At 45.3% G+C, this 19879-nt stretch overlaps 1 protein-coding gene and 1 long non-coding RNA gene across 3 annotated transcripts in view; one reads left to right on the top strand and one right to left on the bottom strand.

Moving 5' to 3' along the window:
* Positions 1–2063: 2063 nt before the first annotated feature.
* LOC144246488 (uncharacterized) lies at positions 2064–3380 on the bottom strand. The gene is made up of 3 exons (XR_013340182.1): positions 3132–3380; positions 2648–2779; positions 2064–2533 (listed from the first exon to the last, which is right to left on the bottom strand). It is a non-coding gene; the product is annotated as an uncharacterized LOC144246488 (long non-coding RNA).
* A 218-nt stretch (positions 3381–3598) lies between these two features.
* Positions 3599–19879, top strand: part of LOC110472033 (uncharacterized) — a 60602-nt gene continuing 44321 nt past the window's right edge. For both annotated transcript variants that reach the window (XM_077784223.1, XM_077784222.1), the window contains exons 1-2: positions 3599–3690; positions 7732–8072. In XM_077784223.1, the coding sequence (XP_077640349.1) occupies positions 3637–3690; positions 7732–8072 (395 nt within the window). In that variant the 5' untranslated portion in view covers positions 3599–3636. The remainder of the gene's footprint in view (positions 3691–7731; positions 8073–19879) is intronic.

Genomic DNA, 19879 nt, shown 5'->3' with positions numbered 1-19879 from the left:
CAGGGAAAGAGAAAAAGTGAGGATGCTAAAATATATTCAACAACCCCCATGCTGTTTGCCTTACAAATATTCAGAAAACAGGCTTATGTTTCCGAATTGCTTTTCGTTAAAATTGGTAACCACGAGAAGGGGGCTGGAGAGGCGGGGGGCCGAAGGCGGGGGGTAATGTTCTTGCAAGGTCTGGCTATGCAGATTCCTCTCCCTGCCTGTGCTTCTGCATGGGATATGCGTGTGGTTTTTAAGAAATATCTAAGAAATATCTCCCTGTCCCCAAACCATATCGCCCCCCCGACCCCCCCCTCCCCCCCGCCCCAGCCCCCTCAGGATTTTTGTGCAACTGTACAGAGAACCGCACTACACAAAATATGGGGCTTGCTAATTAACTCTTTTCCTCGAATTGAAATGCCTTACTGCAAGCACAAAGCTCCAAGCACAGACATCTTTTATGATGAACTAGAGCCTCTGAAGAGGAGAATCTGAACGTGACGTCAATAGCTGATAACTGACGCAGCCTTGCAAAGGAGTCTCAGGCTGGCTCCTTGCAGCCTGCAAGCTCTAATGATTCTATTTTTTTCCCCAGTCCCCCCTCGTAGTGAATTACTAGAACGCAAACACACACACCCCTTTTTTCATATATATATTTATAGATCCTTTATTCTTCAAAGAAAAGGGTTTTTTAAAGGGGGAAAAGGCAGTGGGTGTGGAGGGAAGCATTTTTTTAAAAAACAACCCTTCTTGGTGCTGGGTGCAGTTCAGTACATGAAACCATCTCTATGTCTTGGCAAAGCAAGCATCCCTGCCTGAAATCCACATTTGTGCATGATGGCAAACTGGTGCATGGTGGTTGTGTTTTTTGCAAAGCCCACTTTATAAAGACTCCGGAGGAAGACAGACACAGTAATGCTCGCAAGGCAACAGGCAGAGAGGCACAGAGACAGACTCAATACAACTGTGGATTAGGGGTTTGTGCAATAGGACAGCATGGAAGGCGGTCAGTTTGGGTCGTTTGGTGTGGGTTTTGTTTGTTTGTTTTTGTTGTGGCTTTTTTTTTTTTTTCTCTGCAATGATGCACCTAAAGCAAATGTAGATGGTGTTGCAGAAAGAAGCTGGGGTATGGGGGTGAGTGGTTGGGGGTTGTTGGGTTGTAGGGGGGCAGACTAAATGCACATTTAATGTTTTGGACGTAGCGTTCCAGCAAAAATGCCTTTGTGTGTGGATTTTTTTCCCCAGTACCTGCTAAAAATAGCATCAGGGTTTTGATCGCGTTCCAGAAATAGACAGAGGGTTGCACTTGTATAAAAAGCGAGCGCGGGTGGAAGAAAACCTGGACATCACCGCAGTATTTTTTTTTCCAACTCCTGTCTGGAAATTAATTGTTGGATTCTCCCCCCCCCCCCCGCCCCCCACGCCCCCCCTCTTTCCCCCTCCTCCCCCTCCCTCCCCTAACCGAGGAGTTCCCGTTTGGGTAAGTAGTGATCTTTCCTGTGCATGATACAGAGAGCGGCTGTGAGTCTTGTCTTTATTTTATGCATGCCTGGATTATTTTTTCCTTCCTTTCTACTTTTCCTCTAAAGCGAGAGGGATATACTCGTCTACATAATGAATTTGGTGCATGCCCGGAGCCCAGACAGAGGGAATTCTTGCAGAAAGGGGAATCACCCTGTCGGTAAATCTCTGAATCAATAGCGAGCTGCAACTCTCTCTCTCTCTCTGTCGGCGCTGTTGAGCCCCTCTCCCTGCCCGCCCCCCCCTCTATTTTCGCCCTCCGCGGGGGGAGAGGCAGAGCGGCGGCGGGGCCGGGGGCGCAGGCCGGCCGCTCCCCGCAGGGCGGCCGCCGGGAGCTGTCCGCGCCCCGGTGCTGAACCCGCCGCCGCCGCCGCCGCTCCCGCCACGGGTGGGAGTCGGTCCCGGCCCCGGTGCCCGCCGGGCGGGGGCCGCGCTGCGCCGCCCGCAGCGCCGCTCCCGCGGCGGCTTCCCCGCCGCCGCTCCTCCGCCCGGCGCCGCCTGCCCTTCCCGCCCGTGCGTTTGAAAGAGCCTGTACCTGATGATGGTGCTCCGCAAAATAAGAGGCTATAGGTTGCTTTATTTGGACTCACCCCTTCTCCTCCCACCTCATTTTTCCCCTCTAAGTGCTCACACTTTCTGCAGATCGCGTGTGTGCGAGCGTCTGTTTTTATTATTGCCCGTCCTTCGCGTCCTTAGTCATACCCTCAACAGCGGAGTTGGTGAAATGACTGAATTAGAGGCGAAGTAGTAGGGGATTGTTGTGGTGTATACGGAGCAGCTATGTAGGGTTACCTCGGTGCTGCAACCACCGGTCACCCCCTCACCGCTTCTGCGAGCCAGGGAAGTTCTCGCTAGGTTACGAGCATGCAGGTTCGCAGGCATTCCGGCTAGCAAAGGCATGTCATCAGATTGCATTAAAAGAGACGAGGAAACACCGTCTGGCACTCACATGCAACATCGCGTTATCCCGGACAATGGTATCCCCTCCGAAACCGCCGTGGAAGGGGGCTTAGCCGCAGACTGAGACCTGCAAAGGATGAAAAACGCACGAGGCAGACAATAACCAAGGAAGGAGCTTCTCCCGGAGCACGTTTAGCCATGGCCTCGCAGTAAAAGCAAGCTTAGAAAATGGTGCACCTACCACACAAAGCCCAGCAACAATTGCGGATCCTGCAGACAATGGCATGGTGCAGCCATGAACATCAGTATAGCACAGTACACTGGGCTGGGGTGAGAGCACCTCCTGGCCAAGACCGCATGCAATGGCTCTAATCTAGGCATACAAAAGACATAATTTCTTGCAATTAATCAAACACCAGCGCCTGAATTCACAGCACGGTACTCCACCCACGGCTCCTCTTAATGTCTAAACCGTCCCTTCCCCGAGCTTGCGTGGTCGTATTTACAAGCGGACCAGATATCTATTTTTTTTTTTTGGTTGCTTTTTTAAAGCAAGAAAAAAAAACCCCCTTACAACACGTGTAGCCAATCATTGCAACTCTTAATATACCTCTACAAAACAGGCATTAAAAACAAGAAATGCCCTCCTTCCTCGCCCCCTCCCTCGCCTTCCCAGCCCTCCCCTCCTAGATCGTTGCCTCACTTGACACAATGCATAAGATTACCCTTAACTGGATCCTATTAAATAATTCAATGGTGGCGGTGTAATTTTGGTTGGAAACTGCACGGATTTCCAAGTCGTGACTGTAAAAGTGAGTAATGTGCTCTGGCTGCGTCATGGCTCCAGTCACAGATGGTTCCAAACTGAGGAGAAATCGTGACTTCGACTTGAGACGTCCCCTCTCCATGAAAAGACCATCCAATCACAACGGCGTCGGGGGGCAGCCGGACTCCGCGGAGCTCGCTTTCTCCTTGCTCTCCCGTCCGTGTGTGTGTGTGTGTGCCCGTGTGCCCGTGCCTGCGCGCGTGTGTGTATAAAATCCTCAACAAGTTGCAGAAGGGGTAGGGAGAGGAGGGGTTAATCCTGGGGAATCTTCTGCACCTAGTGAGATCGTGACCCTCCCACACAGTACAGTAACTTATATACACACCTGAAGAAAGGGACGCTTTGCTTTTGGGCTTTCCAAAAAAAAACCAAAAACACCAAAAAACACCAAAACACTGTTGGTGATGGTTGCACCTCGCGCGGGACTCCCCGGAGCGGCCAGGGACGCGCTCGGCCAGGTAAGTGTCGGAGGTTTTCAAACTTCTGCTGCCTGCGCTGCCCCGGCCGCCCTGTCCGTCCTGCCTGCGCTCCGCTCCGCTCCGCTCCGCTCCGTCGCGCCGCTGCCGCTGGTCTCGCCGGGGGCTCGGGAGGCGCGGGGCGTCGTGCCGCCGGCGGGCAGCAGCGTCGGGAGGGAGCTGCGGCCATGCGGGAGGGACGCGCGCGGGGGCGTCACGCGTGGGTTTCCCGTGCCGCTCGCGCGGGACCCTTTGCCGCCGCGGGGCAGTGGTGGAACTGCAAGTTCTGGAGTTCGGGCCGGGATGCGAGTCCCCTCGGTCCCCCGCGGGTCACTGCCCCAGCTCGTTCGGGATCCCGGCGGGCGGGCGGGCCGCGAGGCGGACGTGTGTTTGTCTTGCTCCCGTTGCCGCCGGGCACTGGCGGGGCCTCTGGTTCCCCGCAGGCTTTCAGGAGAAGACCTCTGGAGTTCAGTGACACGTCCTGGAAACTTTTAGCAAGCGGGTGTCCTCGCCGGCGGCGGTGGCAGGTGGCTCAGCGCCCAGGACGGCGCTGAGGAGCGGAGGGGAGGGGACGACCCGCGTCCCCCGCCGACCCGGAAGGGTCGCCCCTCGGGTCTGGCTGGGTCCCCGCGCTGAGGCGGGAGGAATAGGGGAGAAGGCAGCGGCAGGTCCCCGTGTCCCCGGCTGCCCGCCGCGAGGTGGCGGGCGGCCTGGGGCGCCCCCGCCGGGGGGACCAGCGGCTCTGCGCCCGGGGTAGCCCGCGGCCGGGCTGGTCCTTAGCTTAACGGCGCCCCTTTGGCGGAGGATTCCCGGAGAGGGGCTCGGGGAGCCGCAGAAGCGAGAAGGGATCTGGGCTGGGCCAGCCGCACTCTTGGACGTGTTCTTGTCGAGGATTTGGTGACTAATTGAACATGGAGAGGGCCTTTTTTTCCTCTTTTTTTTTTTTTCTTCCCCCATCCTTCCTTCTATCCATCCATCCTTCCCTCTCGCTCTTCTCTCCTCTCCCCCTTTCGGGAAAAAAAAGGAAAGAAAAAAAAAAAAAAAAAAAAGGAGAGGAAAAAAAAAAAAAAAAAAAAAGCCGAGCGAGGCAGTGTGAGGCGCCCGCTGATTGGTGGGTGACGATTTTAGCCCGCACCAATGAGAGGCCCGCCTGCTCTCTATTTATTTAGCGCTCAGGGGGGAGAGTTTTCTCTTTACGCAGCGCCCGTGCCCAGCGCCGGAGCCTCCGCGCGGAGCGGGGCCGCGGACACGCCGCGCTCCGCCACGCTCCCGCGGCCCCGCGCCGCCGGCCCGCCGCGGGGGGGAGGGGGGTGGCAGGACACCCCCCTTCCCTCCCAGCGCCGCCTCGCCCCGGCGGGGTCCTGGGTTTCGGAACGGGACTTGGCGGACATGGGGGGTGGGGACCCGGCGTGGCGGGGGACGGCGGAGCCGATCGCCCGTGGGTCCTGTGGATATTATGGTGGCAGCCGGATGGATGGATGTAGGAAGCCGCGGGAGACTTTGTCCTTCGCGAATCTTTTTGCGGTCTGGGCTTGCTGTACATAACTACCTACCCGGGAAGCCCTTACCCCAAAAAGCATTCGCGGAGGGCGCATTCGCCGAAGGAGCAGCAGCTGCGATCGCCGAGCCTTGGACTTATCTAGACTCTGTGGGCTTCTATTATTAATTCCTGGCACCTTTCCCTTTCCCCCGTCCAACCCACCCTCCCCAACCCCACCTCCCGCTGTGAGTGTATATATGTGTCTCTAGATATATATGTAGTGAGAGAAATAAACACCCTTTCCCCCCTTTCCTTCTCCGCTTCGTCCCCCAGACGTCCAAATATTCCCCGTCGCCTAACTTTTTAATCGACTTTTGCCTAAAGGAGCAAATCACACGTTTATTCGGATAACTGTATGGTGTTTTTTTATTTCATTAATGGAAAAAATAAAAATAGAATAAAACTTCCTAAAAGTTCTCCTATCCTCACCGACCCCCATCCCCCCACCGACCCCCCCTCCTTCCAGGGCATAGCCGTGTTTGAAAATATGGGTGTCCTAGTTGATTGAGATTAATTCATAAAAAAAAATGTATTCGGAGCGATTCATTAAATGCTCTGTAATCGTGAGCCTCGGTTTATTTCGAGGTGGGGAGGGTGGGATTTACTGGGATCACCCTATAAATAATAGGGAGGGAGGAGGAGGAGGGGGAGGTGCACGGATCCGCCGCGGTTTGGGGGAGACCCCAGTTAGCAGGAGATGCACCATGGAAGCGCTTGCCAAAGGCGCCTCCCTCCCCCCTGCCCACTTCCAACCTGATTTTAAGCAACTTGCAGTCCGGTGATATCTCCACTCACTCTTTCCGCAAAAACTAGTGCCCCCCAAAAGGGTAAAAAAGGCAGAATCCGAGGGAAAACCCAGCCGAGGCGATGCTTTTGGACGAGGTGATTGCAAGCGAGCAAAGCAGCATCAGCACCAGCTCTGTGGTTCTGAAACTGCCTTGTGCATGAACACAGCACTGAGAGCATCTCAGGCAGGAGTTAGGGAAGCTGCATTTTCCCTCTCTTTGCAGTAATTACCAGCCCGGATTCCGTGGGCAAGAAATAAATAGCAAAGAGAAATCCTCCCTTGCCTGCCGCCCCCCAAAAGAAGGAACGATTAAGCGCAGATCTGTCCGTGCAGATCAGCCTCGTGAAAGAGACAAGATCTAAGCAGCAAGTTGGTAGCAGAGTGGCCGCTTGACGCAACACAGGGGCCTATGGTTCGCCCGGCTGTAAAATAAAAAGGAGGTGGGGGTGCGATCTAATGTCTCAGCTGTTAGAAAACACAAGGGCTCTCCCATCTGCCCCCCCTCGACAGCCGCACGGAGGGAGACCCGGCTGAGAAAGGGCTGATCTTGCATTTCAGGGAAGCCTGCATTGGAGAGATCGGGTGAGGACCACAATCTAAGAGTTACTATTTCTCGAGAAATAAAAGATATTTTGAAGACTTGCTCGCACTTTGGAAAAGAGTAAAAGGCTGGCTAAGGGACAAGTGAGAAAAGAAAGCAGAGCAAAAGCACGTCATTGCTCCCTTCCCTCCTTCTTGCTCAGGACACGTAGCTTGAGCACTAGCTAGCTTGATGAAAACAAAGGTGGAAGGGTCACAATACCTTTTAAGTAGACTCGCATTTTCATAATTATTTATCCTCTTCTATTTAGAGAAAAAAAAGACGTTTGTACTTTCCGGTGGCCAGCAAACATCTTTACGTGGGTTTTATTCATGTGAGCATATTCTAAAGGGAGAGACAAGGTAGAGGGAACTTGGGAAAAAAAGAAGAGATGTGATAAGAGGGATCAGCCAAGCTAAGGCTAAAAAAAATCCTCTCTGTTCCCTGCCTCCTGTCGTCCCTCAAGAGCATGGAGACCAGGAGTGATTTGGGGGGGCAGCTCAGGCGCGAAGGGAAACCCGAGCCACGCTGGTGCAGCTCCCCGTCTCTTTACCTTGCCAGCCAACTGTTGCTGCCATGCTCAGGGCTGCGGCTGCTGCGGGCGGAGCGGGAGCCGCTCCCTTCTGCTGGGGGCTGCCCCTGGCCGGGCTCCACAGGGCGCCTCTGGCCAGCCGCCCTGCCCCGCTCCCTGCCCCGCGCCCTCGCTCCTCGCAGGTTCCTGCCCGCTGCAGAGCCTCGCACACGTCGGGCGGCCCGGGCCGCTGCCGCACCCGGCCGGGCACCACCCGCGGCAGGGCCCCGGGGCAGCCCCGGCCCTCTCCTCCCGCCGCCCGGCTCTTGCCCGGCCCCGCCAAGCCGCGTCCCGGCCTGGCCTCGCCTCCCCCGACGTGCTGTGCCGGGTCTGGGCCTGAGGCAGCTGGAGGGGCTCCTCTCTGGTAGCCTGTATGTGTGCGTGTGTGTGTGTACATATGTACATCCCCAGGGGTGATAGGCACGTCCGGGTGGGGCCGTGAGCCAGGCTCCGCTCCCCTCGCCGCTTCGGGGCAGGCCGCAGCCAGGTGAGCCGGGGCGGAGCGGAGCGCCCTGCGGAGCCGCTCCGGCGCGATTAACCCGCCTCTCCCTCTGCCTTTCCCGCAGGTGCGGCCGCGCCGTCGAGGCCAGAGGTGCCGCGGGAGCAGCGAGGGCCGCGGGCAGGTGAGAGAAGCGACGGGCTTTCCCCGCACCCCGGGATTCCTCACTCCCGACAGCCAGGGAATCGTCCGAGTTCCCGGCTGCTGCTCCCTCGGACCCCGGCGCTGGTTACAGCCGGGCTTGGCCTCACACAGCGCTGGGACACAGCCGCCCCCGACCCCAGCACCGACAGGGCTCCAGGCAGCCCCTGCTGCCCCCAGGCACAGCCGACAGCCTCATCCCACGTGGGAGAAAGCTCAGGATGGCAGAAGGGAGGTCAAGGCATTGAAACAGAGGGGCAAATCCAGGTAAAGTTGATACAAATTACATATGAACAGGCCGTCGTGTTGATTTCTAGTGAAACCTGTCGTCTTAAGACAGTGGGGAAGGAAAAGAGTTAGTGAGCATTGCCTAAAATCTCCTTACTTCCCTCATCTTTCCTTTTTCATTCACTAGTTAACACTCTTCCACTTCACAGTTAAATGTATTGTCCAGCATTTGCAGTTCTCGTAGTTTTTGTCTGGTAGATTTCTTTCTTGTTTCTTCTTTTTTTTTTAATCCACCATCCTTGAGACAGCTAGTACTAATTACTGCCTACCACTATAGTCATGAGGTAGAAAATTGTGAGGCAAATTAATTGATAGCACATGTTTTAAAAGCAAAAGGACCCTCTCCCAGTAAAACAACCAAACATATCCTTGTTTCAGTCGGGTTTACCCATTGTCCCTTGCTCTGTTTTCAGACGTGGCAATTTTAGAGAAAGGCAAAGTATGTTCCAGTTACAAAATGAAAAGTTTACAGATAATTAACTACAGAAAGGTCTTTTTATATTTTGAATTTTAAATTCATTTTTCATATTTTAAATTCAATTTATGAGTAAATGAAATACATAGGAAGGATTTTTGTAAGAAGTCCATTTTTGTCTTTTTTATTTTGGCATCTAATTTCTTGATGGACGTTATCTGCCCACAAATTGCAGTGGACAAGTTGCTGAAAAACAACAAAAGTATCTTCCTTCAGAAAGCTGCCACTATGGGCAGATGTCTTCAGAGGTTAGGGGCTCCTAACCTGCCACCTGTCTTACATCAAACACTCTGTTAGGACCCATAAAGCTTAGCTGTGCTTTACTGGTATCAGCTTGTTTGCAACCAAAGTAGACAAACTCTGCTTACTTAAAGATATGAAAGAAAAGCAGCTTCTCATAGCCAAAGGTGTGTAAGGCCTGCTAGAGCCTCGAGTACATGCAACTCCTAGACCAGCATTTAATCTCCCCCGAAAGAGGATGTATCGAATACTAAACTAGTACTGCTCTTGAGGTTTCTTAAAAGGTCAAGACATACATTGCTAGGACTGGGGGGTCAGTGCCTGTTAATTTATGTCTGTTACTGCACTTAATACAATTATATAAAGGCTGAGGGCCTATGTATAGAATTGCTGCTTAAGACCTCAGAGCCTCCTGTATTCCTGTCAGTAAAGGGCTGAGAAATACCTCCAACCATCTGTAAAAAATTGCTTTGTGAATATGGGCCTCATGAAATAATGATTTAACACTCTTACCCCATCCTCCTTCTCTCCTCCTTCTCCCCAGTTTTTATTAGTATTTGAGTCTTTTACAGATCATCTGCACATCAGTTCTCATTCCTTCTCTTTAAGATGTGTTACCACAAATATATTTAGCTATAATATTTGGATTAGCTGTAGTATGCTGCCATCTCATTTCTGGATATAGAGATTGCTCTTATAAAGGACTCATGTAAATTACCTTTTATTTGTAATGTTATATTTTCAGACAAGTTGTGTAGTGGTTGTTTTTCATGTAACTTTCACTAACTATCAGGCCTAACACTAGATGTTTTAACATATATGTCTAAAGGGGCTTTTCCTATAAATTAAAATAAGTATCTTTCAGCTTTTCTACTACAGGGCATGTTAATTTGGTTAGTGTCATGTTGCTGGCTCTCCATCCCCCCTCCCCCCCAGAAAGAACAAAAACTTCTTATATCTCTTTCTGAAATATTTTATGGGAACTAATTATGGAATACTAAATAGGGTTTGTTGACTCACTGGCAGTGTCCACAGAAGCGTGTTTTGTCAAACTGTTCCCAGTGTTGTCATCCCTGGTTTAGCATGGCCAGTGGAAGTGCCCTGATAACAGTTATGCAGGTAGTAGTGCTTGCAGCATGCTTAGTTGACACACTGTGTTTGTCTAACATAGGGAGTACAAGAGTGAAACCCGAGTGAAGCCTAATTAGCAGTAGCAATGGTAGAAAAGGTTGGCAGATTTATGGTACTGCAGACGTGATATATAGTCTGGGGGAAAATACAGCATGCAGACTTACCAAAGTTCAGAGAGGAGCACTGCAGCAGCCAAACTTAGTCTGAAATGACACAATGCTGTTTCTGTTTGTAAATATAATCCATTTCCATTTGTAAATATAACCAGAAAAGAGTAACATTACCCATGGCCTTTGTTTGGAGCAGAAAGAAGCTGCACCTTATTTAAATACATTCAATTTTCTGTGTAAGTGACCAAGTACTGTTCAGAGCAGCACACACAGGCACAGGGTTGGCTGCATGCATGCACAAAAAATACATATGCATGTGAATATAAAATGGATTTTTTTTCTAGCACTTTGTTTTAATTCTGGATAGTCAAGCTTCTTAACTTGTAGAAGAGAGTTACAAAAGTAGTCCCTGAGAAATTCAATCTTTCCACTTAAATTACAAAGTGCTACCTATGTTTTATAGCATATTTGATGCTGTTGTTCAGATAGGTTTGGAAGGATGATAGAAGATGCTTTATTAATTTTTCTATGTGCAGATGGAGAAATGCATCATGGTAGTAGCATGATATGAGTCTCATTTCTAATACGTCTTTAGTCTCTGCAAAACCTCTCTGGGGTTAGGAGACACCATCTACTCCACGTAGCCACAGTCCAAACTCCAGCACAGCTCAAGTGCTTCCCGTGACCCATGTTCCTGTCCGTGTGCAAGTAGTCACAGGCTGTGGTGACATAAGTGTGGTGACAAGGACACGCATTCGGGCACTGATGGTACTTATGCTAGTCACCAGGATGCAGCATTAACTTCTGCAGGAGAAAAGAGATGATTCCCTCGAGTCGAGCCAGAGAAGAAATGTGACCCGTGTGTCTGTCAATGAGTTGTGGTGTTTTCGGTGCTAATGTCTAGGCACCACGTTGTTCTCTTCCAGGCAGGCATAGATGGGAGACATGTGAGAGGAAAAGGGAGGTGAATTTAATTTTCTGTTTATTTTATTAGAGGATTCCCTCACCCCCAAAGCCCATTCTCTGAATTTGACAAATCCATGCTCTCCCATTGCAGCAGCTCTCTCTCCCGGGAGGTGGCCAGGTTGTCTTCTGAAGTCGCCCCCTTTGCTCGGCAGTGGAAGGATTGAAGGGATTATTGTCACCTTCTCCCCACAGTTGAAAGTTGGCAAGTAGTTTTTTAAAAAGGGCTCAGAGAATTGTGAGTTTCTAGGCCAAGAACATAGTAAACAATTTACTAAGAATTAATTCAGGGTGTGCCCTGGAAAAGGTGTTCCATCATCCCTTATTTTCAGCAAGCTATAAGTAAACAGCATGGAATAATGCCATACTAAATAATGTAAAGCTATCATGGGCTTCTTCCCAGGTGGACAAGGTTCATTTGCCTGGGAAACCTGAAAATTCTCAGTTTGTGTGCAAACCTCTCTGAAAAGGGGAGTTGCAAAAAAAAAAAAAAAATTCTTCTGAGCATTTGATTGTTTTAAATGATGCCTTTTCAAAATGATTGCATGGTTGAAGGAAAAAATGGAAAGCAGTGGGACACTGCCATGGAGAAATTACATACTTTTTAAAGAATGTGATTCTTCCAATTTTATTCTCTTCAAATTATCTGCCCTCATGTGAATGTTTTTACCAGAGAGATGTGGGAGGCAGAAAGCATTGCCAAATCAAGGCCCACCACACCCTTGAGTTTATAGCTTTACTGAAGGAAATAAGGTTATTTTCCAACAGAGGAACTGGGACAAGCACTGGGAAAACATGTGCTGTTGTTCAGCTCATCACAGCACAGTCCCAGCTGTACAGATGTAAGTCAACCCATGCAGGTGTCCACCCTCACTCCAAACATGAGGGAAAGAAGGAAGTGGTGTACAAGAGAGTGCAATTGATCTTGCACTGAGTGGATGGCACATGGTGTCCTACTCTGGAAAGAGAGGAGTAAAGACAAAAAAAGGCCAGTTAATTAAGAGAAGGGCTGGGGACAAGTCACCAGCAGCCATGACATGATCAGTTATTTAACCTCAATACATAGAATACTTAGTCAATAGTGTTAATTTAACAGAAGTACTGTGAGCTGCAAACACCCAAAGAAAGGCATAAAAGCCATCACAGAAACATCTCAATGCCTTTGTCTTTCCTTTTCTGGAAAGTCTGGTGACTCAATAAAATTCTGCATGTCTGGTGTAGCTGCCCTTTTCCTTAGTGACAAGCTGATGCCAGGTCTCAATCACTTTCTGGTTTCCTTTCTAAATCTCTTTAATTATATTGCTATATTTTAGATATTTTTCAGCATGTGTTCATATGCTCTGTTTTATAACATTAAAAATGGCCAGTGATTCAAGAGAAGGCCTATTTGTCTGCTAAGAGGATGTGAAAAATCTTGACATACCTGTTAGAAGTTCTTGACTGTGCCAATACATTTGCTAGTTTTGATGTGAACATATACTCACTGCTAATTTGTTGTTTGTTGATCCATCTCCAGTGCAAGGATGGTGCAGTGAGGAGTTCCCTGCCTGGGCACAGTTCTCAGCCTTTGTCATAGATCTGCTCCTGTGGCCTCTCACTCCTCAGAGAGTCTCCTGCCCATGTGTCCCAAGTGTAAGGCACAATTTCTGGTTGGAAATTGGGATTTCTTCTCAAAGTGGTAGAAAGAGAGGGACAGATGACATAATTTTGGGGGGTGCTGTTTTCTGACAATATATTTAGTAACTCTCTTTTCCTTTCAAATCAGGATTTGTGAAGCCAAAAACGAAACAAATTAGCAGAATGACAGGTAGGCTTTTAAAAAAGATTTATCCACTGTTGGTTCCCAGACTCATCCTCGTCAAAGCAACGCCTCTCAGTCACTCTCCTTACCCTCACAGGAACATCTGCTGGGGAAGCATGATATGGCACAGGTAGAGAAATGGCTAAATGCAGCTCATGATGGAAACATGGCAAGAGGTTACCCATTTTTCTCTTTCAATCCTCCCTCATTTTTTTTTTTTTTATTTTTTTTATTTCCTGGGTTTCCCTTATTTTTATTTCATTTTTTCTTCTTCTCTGTCCCAACTCAGACACATGCACACCGTCTCTCTGTTTTCCTTCCATTGTGTCTCCCAGATTTTCACCTACCTCCATGGCACCTGTTCCTGGAAAAGGCCCTCAGCTGATTCCCGTGCTACACTGCTCATCCCACCTTATTCCCTACAATGCACACAAGATGAGTACTCCTGATGAACACAGGAGGTGAAAATTTGGAGTCAGGGTGGAAGGTAGAGGAGTGAGCCTGAGCAGCCAGTTTAACAGACATCAGTAGGTCAGTAGCTGGCTTGGCCACTGTTTTTGGGCACTTGAACATTTACGATGTTCATCACGGATGCAGAGCGCACAGACATCAGGGCCTGTCAATGTAAGTGTGAGAAATCTTCCCCTCACCTACTGAGTTTAGTGTGAGGCTTCCTCACCTTAATTGCTCTGTAGGTAAATTAGAGAGGTGTGTGCTGCTGTGCCTGTTGCACAGGGCTGATGTGGACTTTGCAGGCAGTTTAGAAATGGGTTATCCATCTGCAGTATGTTGCAGATGAGGATGGAAGTTACAAGGCATAGAGGGGAACACATGCTCCTTGCTTTATGACCAGCTGAGGCCAGAAATAATGGGAAGGAAGAATCCATTACACAAAAATAAGATTCATTGGCATGTATTACACATTTTTATATAGAGTTCTGTAATTAACTGTGTGTATGTTCACGTGCATATGTTTTTATCATGCAGTTGTAGCAAAAGGCCATCCTAACTGAACCAAATTAAGAAAAACAGAAGGAATAGAAAAACCCCAACTTTACAATACTGATTTCTACTCTGAACTGTTTGAGTCCATATACTGGCAGGCCTCCCACACCTTCATCTCTAGGCTTTATTAAGAGGTTGAAGAACTCGTGTATAGCGTGACTTAAAAAACCAGGATGCCAAGTCATGCAGCTGAAACATTTGGGAGCTCTGGTCATCAGGCTTGCAGTATAAGGGACATTCTGTTGGAGACTGACCCTCAGAGTAATCTTGAAGGACCTATGGCAATGACTTTTTAAAGTCCCGTGTTTTTATAAAAAAAAAAATTTAGAAGCATGTTTGTGAAAAGGAAAAGAAAAAACCTCCAACTATCTTTTGTGTTTCAATTAAATTAAAACACTTTATAGTTAATGTTAAAAACCAAAAGCAGCTGATTTTTATTAGTACATGACAGCAAGGAACCTATATGTCTAGGATAGAAAGATAAACAATTGCTTTTTTAGGTTGTTGGGTTTTTTTTTTACTGGCCAAACTAAATGAAATGCAACAATAAAGAGCCTATAAAAGGGGAAATCAGGATTTCCCCTTGTTTGTTTGCTTTTTTTTTAGTTTCTCCAAGTGTTTTCTTGTTTTGCTCTTTAAAAAAAATATTATCAGAAATTATGACTTTTTGCATAATAATTTAAAATTTATACAATAGTTTTAACTTATTATAACAATTATACAAGGTGCTTTTTTTACTTATTTAGTTTTTCTTACCCAGTAGTTGTGAATGTGCTTAGTTTCTATGTGCTTAGATAGATGTGTGTGTGCACCTATGGACATATCATCAAAAACAGGTACATGCAAATCCATAGTAGAAGTAATAAAGGCAAAATGTGAAACCTTTCTTGATAGTTAAAAGTTTTGCAAAAATTTGAAGATGGTTTACTGGTCCAGAGGTTTTAATGTACACTAAGAAAATTATAGTTCATTTCATAAATATTTACTAACTTTTTAATGGCCTATTCGGTATTAATTATGCTGAAGTACAGGGCAGACTATTTTATTATATCACAGTTTGTGGAGTCAAGGACATTTTAAAAAATAATGTTTATTGACCAGTGACTGCCTACATTTCTGCAACTTTCATTCAGGTGTTTTTTTAACACTAATTTTAACTATTTAGTCAAGAAAATATTTTTTGGCTCTTTGCATTTAGCAGCAGTCTGTTGCAATTCAAAGCTTCCAAACCCAGCAGCTGCTTCTGGAGAAAAGTAACTGTATCCTAGTCCAGCAAGGGCTTTCCTCCTTCAAGCAGGTTTCTAACAGGACTTAGCCTGACCACAACAGGGCCCCTCAGAGCAGTAAATCCTGCAAAGAGATATAGATGCTTGCAGGGAAAGGCCTTTTGTTTTGCACTGCTGCATCTGAGATTTTTTTTTTTCCTCTTCCTTTTCACAATGGGTAAAAATACCTGGCTTGTGTTGAAAATCAAGCTCTCTTTAATTCTGCTTTACTTTTAATTGTCCAGTTACAGAAGTAGGACAAAGACCTTACAGCCCCCCTCAAAGGAGCCTTGTCCCTGTGAAAGTCTATTTTTTGTCAGTTTGAACAATTTACATAGGATGCACTTCTGGCATTGTGTGATTTGTTATCTATTCCCCTGCTTGGTAAACCTATTAGCAATAGATATTCTGGCTTTATTAATTCACTGCTCCATGCTACATCTACTTCAGAGCAGAGGGACTATTCAAAGCCTGAGAGGAATATTTGGGTTTCTATGTCCTTTCTGATTAAGTTGTCAAAATAAAAGAGTAGTGGTATTTTCTTTTATTTTTTATTTTTTAATTTTTTTTTTTTTTTAAATAATCACTAACAATTATTGCCTGGCAACTGAACAGAGACCTTCCAAACTTGTATCACACAAACTATTTCTACCTTTCTTGTTTCCTTCTCTGATTATTCATAGTCATACTAAGCCTTTCTCAATGTAATGGGCTTTAAAAATGTATGTATAATGCAGCTCCTAAATTGAGAATGGAGATCCTGGAGTTTAGCATTCAGTAAACAAAATGCTACCAGGTACTGTCATGCCAATAGGTTTAAAGATTCCCAAATGAACATGAATGCAGAAACCCTTGTAACCTGCTATACTATATCTTTTTGCATAATACCTTCATTTACTTTCCCATATGGTTTCTGAGATTATGGAACCAGTTCTGCTCCTACAGTGAGACCATTAGTAAAACTCCTTTAGACGTGTATACAAAAAGTACTTGTTCAAGAGTGATAAAATTTCTTATTCTGAAGTTGACTTCTTTTTTTTTTGAGGTATATTCATTCATTTCATTTTTTTTTCAGTTGATATTTATTTCTGTACAATAGAAACTCATGGTTGAGGTATTTTAATTCTGCCCAAATTTAAGCAGATATAACATGCAAGAAAAGCAATCTGGAAAAAAAATCAGAAAATTCTGATGAGGTTGAAATGGAAGAAAACATTGTTCTGCATAAAGTAACATTGCATTTCATCTTTATTTTTTATTTTCAGATTAATTTGGGTGTTCTGATGTATAAAAGTCCACGGTCTGTCTGCTCCCTGCCCATACATTGCCTAAGTCATTGGTACCACATAAGCTTGTCCCCCTGTACCCCCCATGCTCCAGAGGTGAAATTTTAGCTAACATTTTCTCAGTTAAATAATGGTCATTGCTTTTCACTCTTATTAAGTAAATCAGTCTCTTGGTTCATTCCTTTTAGAGGAATTCCTTGTATAGATTTAACCTGGTAGAGAAGAACTCTGTATGTGGAGGATGAGGTTTATGTGCATATATGTAGGCATATGTGCATTAAAAATACAGGAAACACATAGCAACTTAGAATTACAAACTGAATCAAATTAATCTGTCCTTAAGTAATTTGTTTTTAAGACATTTGGTTAGAATCATAGAATTTTAATTTGTTCATGAAAATGCAATATATTTATCCTATACAGTGAAACAGCTATGCTGGAGAGGAATTTCACAAAGAGTTGCTTTAAAAATATGTTTGATCATACCTGTCTATAGAGTGCATATCTAGTCCTTATGAGATTTTACCAAATCTGATCCAAATCCCACTGAAATTAAGGGCTGTTTTTTAACTGAATAGGAATTGCATCAGTCCCTTCAGTAGCCTTGTTTATTTGAGGGTAACAGCTGTCAGGATTTCTCTCTCTGTGTGTGTGTGTGTGTGTGTGTGTGCATGTGTAACTGTGTACATTTTATTCATTATCATCATATAGAAGAAAACCATGTTTTGTGTAGTTTTACTGTGGCTTTGTGCATCTGTTAGGTAGGCACATGTCCACAAGGTAATACATGGGAGGAGTTGTGTTGCAGAGGTCTCCTCTTTATGCTCAAGTATATATAGATTTTTTTTTTTTAATATCTAGGGGATAGCCATCATCTAACCCTCAATGGGAAAAAATGGCAGATTAATTTTGCTGTTTTTTTCTATTTTCATTTGTCCTTGAAGGTCAAAATTATTTTGGTGATCACTTCATGTCACGATTTTTATTTGGAGTCAGACTGTAATGTCCCTGGCACAGGGACTGAGAAGTTAAGAACACATATCTGAAGTGTCTAACCATCAGAAGAGATTTTTTTTTTTGCCCCATTCTGTAGTGGTAAAGCAAATGTGGGCCAATACCTGCTAACCTCATTATCCACATTTTCTTAACCACTTGGTTAATTACCCTTAAATCCACTTGCTTAATTACAGAGCTAAAAATAGTGTTTTCTTTCATAGGTGGCTGTAGTATCTGTGTGTATATTATAGTAAATAATTATTTGATTTACAATGTTTTTTTGTATTGGCTTGCCTTTCCTGCTGCCTAGTTTAGGAGCCTAACCACAGACAAGCAAGTTTGACATTTTAGGCAATTGTTTTCTAACCTTGTAGATGGTCCCCAAACTATACAGCACTTATTTATTTATCAGCCTTAAGAATAAATGAGGTACTGCTTCCTGGTATCCAAAAGGTAACCTCAGTTAGATCTAATGGAGTTTTGGGAAAAGGTGTCAGGAAGGAAACAAGTCAGTTTATTTCTCTGTCATTTCTAGCAGCCCTCAACAGTATGGAATTTGAGTAACAGAAAGTCAGTGAGTGAATAGAAGATTTTGGATCTAAGGGCATTCTGAACAATGTAAATTGTTCTAATAGAGCATGATGAAATTGAGTATTTGGTCATCAGCCCAGGGTGAAACCCATATGTCCAGTCAGTCCCCCACTCCCTTAGTCCAGCAGACACGTGAGGCTGTGGCAGCATGTCAGACAGTGAGTGGGCAGGAGAAGGGACATGCACCATCCTTCTGGGGCCACCTGTGGCTCTGCCACCAGACAGAGTTCTGCTGGTCTACCCACTGCCTGCCACAACAGTAGCTCAGCCTGTTAGAAAATCTGGGTCAAAAGAAAAATGGAATATATTTGGGCCTGGTCTTTTGTCCTGAATAGTTTCTAACTTTAGAGGGTTTTAGTCTTGTAAACAGGCAGGTGTAATGTGTGAAGTCAGTCCCTTGGAGCTGTGGTGGCCAGTACTGGTCAGCTGAACCAGCAGCCAGCCTCAGTGCCTGGTGTGTCAAGGATTGAGCTCATCTGTCTAGTGAGGATGAACAAAAATGAAGCAACTATTTGCTGAAACGTTAAACATCCAAAAGATAGCAAAGTACCTGAGGGCTCTTTTTGAATGCATGATAAATGCAGGCTTGACTTCCTATTTGAAGAAATATTTTAACAGCTTTGTTTTATTTGTTCTAAGGTTAGGTAGTGTTGTAATGGAGACTTTGAAGATGTTTTTAAGTAGTTGTTTTAGAAGCATATTTGCCTAGTATAAGTAAACTGTAATGAAAGTTTTACTTTGTGTTTGCTTATTTAAGGGTCCAACATGGAAGCTCAAGAAAGTTTTGGAAGGGGGTAAAAAATAAGTGTGTCTGTTAGGCATGATACAGTTTCCAAGCCCTTGTGTGTCAAGGCCAAATGTAACTTACTTTTTATACATTTACCAGAGTCTTGTTTCCAGTAAATGAAAGGATTTATCGGAGTGGCCAGAGCAGAAACTTCCATTAAAAATTAGCGTTGAGTATTATTCCTCTATTCCTTTGCATCTAGCAGTATTATTCCTTTACATTCTTTTGAAAAAACCAAAATTATTCAAATTTATAATGAAGCTGAGAATTAAAAAAAAATAAATTAAACCTTTATTATTCTTTCTACAGCTAGTCAGGGGGCTATTGATATATAAAGAGCTTAAGTAAAACAAAAACTAATTGCATGTTTAGGTAACAATCAAATCCATATTGCCCTGTCCCATGAATCTGCTGCTATGAGTTGTTAGCAGGACCTAGCCCATTGGCTTCAAATGGACAACTCAGATACAGAAAGGAAGCAGGTTTTGGCTCAGTTGTATGTAAACAGAAGTTCCTCTGCACATCTACAAGTAAAAAAAGCAGGTTTAGGATGATTTTTTAATATGAATGTAAGCCCAAATAGGAAGGAAAAGAATTCCATTGCAGTAGTAGTGGAAACTAAATGTTAAACAAGCATGGATCAGAAAAAAAAATTGTCAGAAGAGCATACTGTCATTTTATCACTCTTAGCTGTTAATATACATGTTATTAAGTAAATATGGGTATTAAAAGTAAGTGTTAATCCTATTTTGGTTTTTATTCCATGGTAACAGTAATTTTTTCTCTTGAATTTTGAAATTTAAAATGTAAAACCATTTTCCTCTAGAGAACAAAGGCTGCTTTTTTTTCCCCCCCTCCATTTAAATTACTGTTCACTAGTGCTAATTTATTTACTGGTCACTTATTGCTGACCATCCCAATTATTGCTTTTTATATTATATTTTACTTGCTGTTTTTTTCTGGACAGTATATGAAATAGGTTTTCATTTCTGTAGGATTCTAATCCTCTATTTCTACATATAGTACTAATATTTTCCTTAGAAATATCTTGCCTTTCAAATGAGAATTTCCCCTCTGTAACTTTACCTTCATTACTCAAAACACTAAATACTCTATACTGAAGTTGTCTTGTTTTC

The sequence above is a fragment of the Lonchura striata genome, chromosome 6, assembly GCF_046129695.1.
Source record: "Lonchura striata isolate bLonStr1 chromosome 6, bLonStr1.mat, whole genome shotgun sequence".
Taxonomy (NCBI): Eukaryota; Metazoa; Chordata; class Aves; order Passeriformes; family Estrildidae; genus Lonchura; species Lonchura striata.
This window is presented reverse-complemented; position numbering and strand designations above follow the sequence as displayed.